Source organism: Salvelinus sp. IW2-2015, unplaced genomic scaffold (genome assembly GCF_002910315.2).
Source record: "Salvelinus sp. IW2-2015 unplaced genomic scaffold, ASM291031v2 Un_scaffold2980, whole genome shotgun sequence".
NCBI lineage: Eukaryota > Metazoa > Chordata > Actinopteri > Salmoniformes > Salmonidae > Salvelinus > Salvelinus sp. IW2-2015.
In genome coordinates, this window is record NW_019944275.1 from 1 (window position 1) to 8787 (window position 8787).

The 8787-nt window shown below is 47.0% G+C and overlaps 1 protein-coding gene and 1 long non-coding RNA gene across 3 annotated transcripts in view; both read right to left on the bottom strand.

Moving 5' to 3' along the window:
• On the bottom strand, positions 1 to 537 carry LOC139025628 (uncharacterized). Of its 2 annotated transcripts, none has more exons than XR_011477229.1 (3): positions 526 to 537; positions 253 to 287; positions 1 to 45 (listed from the first exon to the last, which is right to left on the bottom strand). It is a non-coding gene; the product is annotated as an uncharacterized lncRNA (long non-coding RNA). The 2 variants fall into 2 exon arrangements; XR_011477230.1 differs by lacking the exon at positions 526 to 537 and adding an exon at positions 370 to 391.
• A 337-nt stretch (positions 538 to 874) lies between these two features.
• Positions 875 to 8787, bottom strand: part of LOC112075096 (paralemmin-3-like) — a 33061-nt gene continuing 25148 nt past the window's right edge. Inside the window, exons 2-5 of the mRNA XM_070440764.1 lie at positions 5617 to 5668; positions 4724 to 4804; positions 1764 to 1880; positions 875 to 952 (exon numbers count right to left, since the gene is read on the bottom strand). Of these exons, the coding sequence (XP_070296865.1) occupies positions 875 to 952; positions 1764 to 1880; positions 4724 to 4804; positions 5617 to 5661 (321 nt within the window). The 5' untranslated portion in view covers positions 5662 to 5668. The remainder of the gene's footprint in view (positions 953 to 1763; positions 1881 to 4723; positions 4805 to 5616; positions 5669 to 8787) is intronic.

Below are 8787 nucleotides of genomic sequence, written 5' to 3' on the forward strand. Positions count from 1 at the left end.
ACCACTACGAGGTGCAGAGACTATAACCACTACCAGGTGCAGAGACTATATCACTACGAGGTGTGAGACTATAACCACTACGAAGGTGCAGAGACCCTATACGCACTACGATGCTGTAGAGACTATTAACCACTAGAGGTGGCAGAGACTATAACCACATAGATGTTCAGGTATAAACTCGAGGTCAGAGACTATAACCACTAGATGTTGTAGAGACGTGCTCATGATACTCACTCGGAGGTGGCGAGAGACGTATAACCACTACGAGGTGCAGAGACTATAACCACCTACGAGGTGCAGAGAATATATCCACTGACAGAGGTTGCAGAGCTATAACCACTACGATGGTCGTTCAGAGCTATATACCACTACGAGGTGCAGAGACTATAACACTACGAGGGTGTATGAGACCTATAACCACTACGAGGTGGAAAACTATAACCACACGAGGGTGCACGAGACATTAGAACACTTACGAGGTGTAGAGACTATATCCACTACGAGGCTTGCAGAGACTATAACCACTACGAGGTGAAGGAGCACTTATAAACCACTAACGAGTGCCAAGGAGAGACTATAACCATACGAGGTGTAGAGCATAACCACTACGAGGTGTAGAGACTATACCAACTACGAGGTGTAGAGACTATAACCATACGAGGGTGTAGAGACTATACACCACTACCGCGGTGTAGAGCGACTATAACCACTACCGAGGTGTACGAGACTAAAACACTACGAGGTGCAGGACTATAACACTACGAGGTGCAGAGCACTATAACCACTACGAGTGTAGAGGCATATAACCACTATGAGGTGATACTCATAACCGCTATGAGGTGTAGAGGCTATAAACCACTACGGGTGCAGAAGACTATAACACTACGAGTGTGAGACTATAACCACTAGAGGTGTATGAGACATAAGACTGGTCCTCGTACAAACACCGTAGCTGCATGTACAGCACAACACAGATAGGAGTTGAGATATAGAAACCCTAGAAAGAAAGTGTGGGAGTATGTATCTATTGGTGTGAACCAAGCATCGAGAGTATCTAGCCTTACTTACAGGTAAATTGTGGGGAGTATACAGGTAGCCTTATCAGTAATGTGGCGTTGTATTACAGGTAGCCCCATATAAGGTAATTAGTGAAGAGTATACAGTAGCGTGCGATATACAGGTAGCCTAATACAAGGTAACTGGTGGCGAGTATACAGGTAGCCTTATACAGGTAATGTGCATGTATACAGGTAAGCCCTATACAGTGTAATGTGGCGAGTAATACAGGTAGCCCTTATACAGGTAATTGTGGCAGGCCAGTGATACAGGTAATTTGGTGGCGTGTATTACCAGTAGTGCCTGTATACAGGTTTATGTGGCGTGTATACAGGTAGCCGCGCTATAACAGAGGTAATTTGTAGTGAGTTATACAGGCTGAGCCCGTACTCCAGGTATAGTGAGTATAAGGTAGTCTATACACGGAGTTCCAGGTAATACATGTTGGTCGGTGAGCTATACAGGTAGCCTGATACACGGTTAATGTGTTGCAGTATAATCAGGTAGCCCTCTACAGGGATTGGTAGTGAGTATACAGGCTAGCTCTAATACAGGTATGTTGGTGAGTATTACAGGTAGCCCTATACAGGTAAATGTGTGTGTTAGTATGACAGGTAGCCCTATACAGGTAATGTGGTGAGCTATACAAGGGTAGTCGGGCTATACAGGTAATGTGGTGAGATGGGGTGTATAATAGGAGATCCTACTTGTCTATGCGTTGCTCCATCTCCTGGGCCTGGGAGCCCTACAGCGGGGAACGAGGCTCTGAGGATGTGGGGGAAGAGGGGCTGTCCATTCAGCCACTGGTCTCTTAAGAGACTTTCCTCTGGGTGGGTGAGAGAAGCGCGAGAGGGGAGGGAGGACACAGGGAGAGAGGACACAGGGAGAGAGAGAGGGAGGAGACACAGGGAGAGAGGAACAGGGAGAGAGGACACAAGGGAGAGAGGACACAGGGAGAGAGGACAGGGGAGAGAGGACACAGGGAGAGAGGACACAGGGAGAGAGGACACAGGGAGAGAGGACAAGGAGGACACAGGGAGAGGGGACACAGGGAGAGAGGACAGCGGAGCGAGGAGGACACAGGAAAGCAAGAGAAGCATGTCAGTCAACGTTATCAACGTCATAGGCATCATCCAAACCATGCACTCCTACTCAGACACAACATGAGCTTAATGCAACATGGCATTGTCTTTAAATCTGACAGGTTTGTCCTCATTTTCACACACTATTGTTATTGGTGTCAGTCGGTGGCTGTGACCTTTAAACCTCCCCATCCAATCAGCTTAGGTCACATCTCTCTATTAGACCTCATTCCCCACTCCACTTCCTTTCAATAACCGCTCAACAGGTGTCCCATCCCTTTAACACTTCAATAAAGTCCTCAACAGGTGTCCCATCCCTTTAACCCTTCAATAAAGCCCTCAATAGGTGTCCTTCCCTTTAACTCATATCCCATACATTCGGACAGGAACACACTCCTTTCTGCCCCAAGTGTGCACTTGCTCACTTCACCTTATAGATTAAAAGATTACTAACCATGCTTACACCAATCCAATGCTTTTAAATGCATGAGGGGGAGTGAATGAGTGCACACTTTTGCGAACAAGGTAACAAATTGGGACACACGGCTCTCCTATCCTACCATCTCTTCCTCCTCCCCTGTTGGCCTCCTCTCCCCCTCTCCCTCCTCCGCTGGCCCCCTCTCACCACCTCAGCTGAAGGTGAAATGTATGCAGAGCACTGACAGGAAGTCTGCAGAGAGCACTTCCTTCCTGTTTCTGTAGCAGCACAGGTCCTCTCAGAGCCAACATGTGTGTTTGCAGAACACCTCCCTCTAACCAACAGGACTAATATGAAGTTAATTAAATGGATCGTTTTCTCCTTCTAAGAAATACTCGTCAAGAGGGTCAAAGTTTGATTGGTGGGTAAAACCCAGAAATTCATAAGTAAAAAGACGTGATGGGTCAGCACTCAAAAAGATGTCGCATAAACTACTACATTTGACTATAAAAAAAAGGAGGGTAGAGGGATAGAGTACAGACGTTTCGGCTTTACAGTGTGTCGGTACTGAAGAAGGCTGCAAAGCCGAACATCTGCCACGCTATCCCTGACGCGGGGAAAATAATAATATATATTTTTGAAATACAGTAAGCTTTATGGGACATCTTTTTGAGTGCGGACACTCACAACTTTTTGCATAATTAAGAAATACCCATTGTCCTCCAAGAGTGGCTGAATACAAAACAGTCCACCTCTTCCCCAGAGGACAAACATGAGATCACGTTGCATGACGGTAACAATTAGAAGGCTATAGTACCTCTGTTGAACTGCGAGGTAGCAACTTTACAGGCTACTTTTACACTCCCTTCAAGTATGCGTTTCCACGATGTGTTTCCTTCAGAGTATGCCGTTTCCACGAGTGTGTTCCCTTCAGAGTATGCCGTTTCCACGAGTGTGTTCCCTTCAGAGTTTGCCGTTTCCACGAGTGTGTTCCTTCAGAGTTTGCCGTTTCCACAAGTGTGTTCCCTTCAGAGTTTGCCGTTTCCACGAGTGTGTTCCCTTCAGAGTTTGCCGTTTCCACGAGTGTGTTCCCTTCAGAGTATGCCGTTTCCACGAGTGTGTTCCCTTAATAGAAGGCCTCTTTAAAACGCTCAAAATAAATGCATTTCGCTGAGTGGACTTTGCCGTTAGCATTGCGTGGCTTCTTCTTATTCATGTTAGGCAACTTTAATAGTCCTTTTAAAGCTGTGGGGGTGATAGCAGGCTGTAATTGACCTCTGAGGAAGTCGAGAGACCACTGCTGGTGACAGCCATTGAGAGGTCAAGACTACCTTTACCTCTGAGGAGTACAGAGCAGGGTTTGTTCCTTCAGTAGTCGGTACAGTACAGTTGTAGACAGAGGCGTTCTTGTAGGTTAGAAGTTAGCCAACCAAAAAGTGTTGTTTATGCAAGTTCGTTATAATTTAGCCTCATAAGGGTGGTTGGGGTAATCATTCTTGGAGGTGGCTCCAGGTAGCAGACTAAGGCAGACCAGTCACCTGAAACCATTTTCTCATTGGGTGTACACAAGCACACAGCAAGGATTTGAGGAATGCGCCCGGCGGGCAGTGGGAACGCCAATCTGGAAGTGGTGTGAAAACAATAGAGCCGTCCAGCGCAGAGAGCAGAGCACGTAAACACACGCACACCATTCTAGTGAAGGAAGGCCAAACCTCCCAACTCTGGCAGGCAGTTTCAGGAAGGGTGTGTTCTCAAGTAGACTAGGAGTTGTGTGTTGAATGGAATTTGGAACTGAAGTAAYCCCCTTGSTAACAAGCTGGAATGAGTCCYTACAGGATTTTGGCGGAACAACATTATGGCTACATTCTACATTTGTGGGGAAAGAAGAATGAGTGTGGYGGTTCTGTKCAGTATCCACCACCATATTCACAGAGKGAGCGTGTGTGTCTGAGTGTGTGTGGTCACTTTTCTGGCCATTTGACGTTACACTTCAGAATAAATAGTCCTGCACAGTGAGGGGTGACGGGTCGGGGACAGTGAGAGGGGTGACGGGTCGGGGACAGTGAGAGGGGTGACGGGTCGGGGACAGTGAGAGGGGTGACGGGTCGGGGACAGTGAGAGGGTGATGGTCAGACCTTCAGAGTGTGTGTGTCTGTGTGTGTGTCACCTTGAGCTGCTGTAGCCTCAGCCTCTCCTCCTCCATCTCCCTCTTGGCCCTCTCCTGTTCCTCCTGCAGACGACGCTTCTCCTGAGAGAGAGTGGAAAGAGCGAGCAAGAGAGGGCGGAGAAGCGAGCAAGAGAAGAGGGGGAGGAGCGAGCAAGAGAGAGGGAGGAGAGAGCGAGCAAGAGAGAGAGAGAGAGCGAGAGAGAGCGCGAGAGGGAGAGAGAGAGAGCGAAGAGAGGAGAAAGAGAGCGGAGAGAGAGCGAGAGAGAGCAGCGAGAGAGGGGAGAGAGAGAGCGAAGAGGAGGGAAGAGAGAGCGAGAGAGAGGGAGAGAGCGAGAGGAGGGAGAGAGAGCGAGAGAGAGAGGGGGAAGAGAGCGAGAGAGAGGGGGGGAGAGAGAGAGAGAAGAGAGAGGGGGAGAGAGAGAGAGAGAGAGGAGAGGGGAGAGAGAGAGAGAAGAGAGGGAGAGAGAGAGAGAGAAGAGAGAGAGAGAGAGAGAGAGAGAGGAGAGAGAGAGAGAGAGGGGGGAGAGAGAGAGAGAGGGGGACGAGGGGGGCGCGAGACAGTGAGAGAGGTTGAGTGATAAACAAAGAGGAAAAAAAAGAAACAGAGGGAGAATAAAGAGAAAACAGAAAGAAGAGGTGGAGAGGTAATAAAGAGAGAACACCTGGTCAAACCTGTCACCATTATCCTAGAGAGGTAGCCATCCTATAATAGTCACTGCGTCTCCATGGAAATACTGTGGCGTTGTTTTACTGGGCTGAGGGAGGCGGCCTGGTGCGACACACTGCACTATGGGTAAATTATTCAGTAGCTATGGACAGACAGCGCAAGGAGCAGTGCTTAGTTTCCARGGGTCTGTATGTGTGGTTGTGTGTGTGTCAGGTGCTTGACTCACAGTGATCYCCTGCAGTCTCTGTGTGTACTTCTCTGCCTCGTCCATCTTCAATCTGTGTGACAAGACAAGAGGTTAAAGGTTATAGGTTACATCCATCATTTACCTTAGGAAGTAGTTGAAGTGCTGCTCTAGGAACAGTTTAGCCTTTTAGAGCACAATTAATACGGTTATATGGACAGGTGGGGACCTGATCCTAGATCAGCACTCTGACCCTGAGATACCTGGAAGCCTTAGTTGTTTTTCTGGGAATTCATCTGGACGTTTCTATCTAGCTTGTGTTGTTTCACATTACGTATCCCTTGTGACATGGCCTCAGGCATCACAAGGCAAATAACTAACTACATGTTTGGATCCTCACAGCTGACACACAGCGGGACAATATGACTAGCCTGACTTGGTACGTACGAACACAGCCTGGAGGATGTGCTGTACCCGCCAACCTTTATTATAGAGACTTTGTTTTCTACAATGAAACAGATCATATATGCCATTTAGCAGACGCTTTTATCCAAAGCGACTTGGTCACGCCTGCATACATTTTACATATGGGTAGTCCCAGGAATTGAACCCACTATCCTGGCTTTGCAACCGCCATGCTCTACCAACTGATCGATAGAGGACCAGGAGATATATTTCTACTGTGTAGAAACAACAGTGACATTTCCTACTTCCCAAGGGAATATTGGAGACTGGACCCGATCCACTAGAAAAACACGACAATCAGTCGTTTATACCTGCGATCTGGCAAGCAATCACCACCTACCCTTCATCCTTCTCCACACAGTTCCTATCCTCTGCTCCAACCCTGATAGCTCCCTCAAACCCCAACCTCCCTGGTGTTTGGAGGCATTGGGGCTATGACAGCTTATAACCAGCTTATGAGCCTCCGTAGGGACTACGTTCGGTCTCATGGGCAGCCAGGAATAGCAGTGAGGAGATAAACAAACCGTCTTTGATGAGGAGCATTGTTGAGCTCCCTATAGACGGAGTCTGATAATTAGATACAATATGATGATACACAGCAGAGAGGGAGAGAGAAAGTTGGAGAAAAACTTGCACACAATGACTTAGTATTAGTCCAAGAGCGTAATCCATTGTCTTCACAGTATTCACTGAATTGTGGAGATCTCCTACATGCTTCTACGCCACGAGGGCCGGTGTGTAACAGACACTCCGCCCAGACCAGGTCCCTACGCACTACACTGTTAACTCAATTACACTTACAAATCAAGTTGTAAGTGTAGACTAACAGTGAAATGCTTACATACGGGTCATTCCCAACAATGCAGAGAGAAATAATAACGCGAGGAACAAATACACAATGAGTAACGATAACTTATATACACACACACACACACACACACGAGGTACCAGTAACTGTTACTATGGAAACGCTCACAGACCCCCCCATAGACATTAACTACTAAGTATGTTCCAATCCCCCCCAACAAGTTCCCTAGAGAGTTCCCTCAGTTCAGTTCATCAACCAACTAGTTGAGATTGACAGAGGAAAGAGGCGCAAGCAGGATGGTTAAGTCTAGAGGAGGAACTGGTTCAGTGTGTGTGTGTGTGTGTGTGTGTGTGTACATCCGCTACAGTAGGTGAGAAACCCCGTCTTCTGGACCGACCACACTAGCTAGCGGTGGTTAACGTTTATTTGGTTGGCATGGCTTCAGTGCAAACACTCCCAGAGCCTTGGTGTGCAACACACACAGTGTGTAAAAGGATGTATATTTGCCCTGTGGGGAGGCTACATGGTTTCTGCTAGCGTAGCGTTCTCTGCGGGAACAGGTGGTTGTATAGCGGGGCGGTAGCCTATCTTAATCATGACGGGCCCAGGTGCCCATATCACCACCCATATTTCCCTTAAAATGTTAATTATTTTGTTGGTAAGGCTGTGTGTTAATATTACTAAACATTGTAACAGCAGAGCAGAACCTAATCTAAGGGCACATTTGAAGCTGTTCCCAGAGAAGTGCAAGTATAGCAATAACATTCAGCACCATGGACAGCGGTCAGAAATTAACCCGTATAAGTCGATCAACACCACCGAAAGCACAAATCGATCAAGAAACACCCTATTTTATCTGCAAATAATAGGCAATAGGCTATATTATAAAACATAAATATATAGACCAATCTCTCGACAGAAACACCGAAACACAGCTATTCTCAACCTGGCCAAGATACAGCAAAGCAGTTTGACACATACAACACAGAGTTACACATGGAATAAAACAAACATACAATCAATAATATAGTAGAAAAAAATATATAACAGCATTGCAAACGAGGTAGGATAAGAGAGGTAAGGCAATAAATAGGCCATGGTGGCGAAGTTATTACAATATAGCAATTAAACACTGGAATGTGGAATGTGCAGAAGATGAATGTGCAAGTAGAGATACTGGGGTGCAAAGGAGCAAGATAAATAAATAAATAAATAAATACAGTATGGGGATGAGGTAGATTGGATGGGCTATTTACAGATGAGCTATGTACAGGTGCAGTATCTGTGAGCTGCTCTGACAGCTGGTGCTTAAAGCTAATGAGGGAGGTAAGAGTCTCCATCTTTAGTGATTTTTGCAGTTCGTTCCAGTCATGGCAGCAGAGAACTGGAAGGAGAGGCAGCCAAAGAAGAATTGGCTTTGGGGTGACCAGTGAGATATACCTGCTGGAGCGCGTGCTACGGGCGGGTGCTGCTATGGTGACCAGTGAGCTGAGATAAGGCGGGGCTTTACCTAGCAGAGACTTCTAGATGACATGGAGCCAGTGGGTTTGGCGACGAGTATGGAGCGAGGGCCAGCCAACGAGAGCGTACAGGTCACAGGGTAGTGGGTGATATATGGGCCTTGGTGACAAAACGGATGGCACTGTGATAGACTGCATCCAGTTTGCTGAGTAGAGTGTTGGAGGCTATTTTGTAAATGACATCTCCGAAGTCAAGGATCAGAAGGACGGTCAGTTTTACGAGGGTATGTTTGGCAGCATGAGTGAAGGAGCCTTGTTGCGAAATAGGAAGCCAATTCTAGATTTAATTTTGGTTTGGAGATGTTTAATGTGAGTCTGGAAGGAGCGTTTACAGTCTAACCAGACACCTAGGTATTTTTAGTTGTCCACATATTCTAAGTCAGAATCGTTTGTAGACGACGATTCCATTATCTCTCTCTT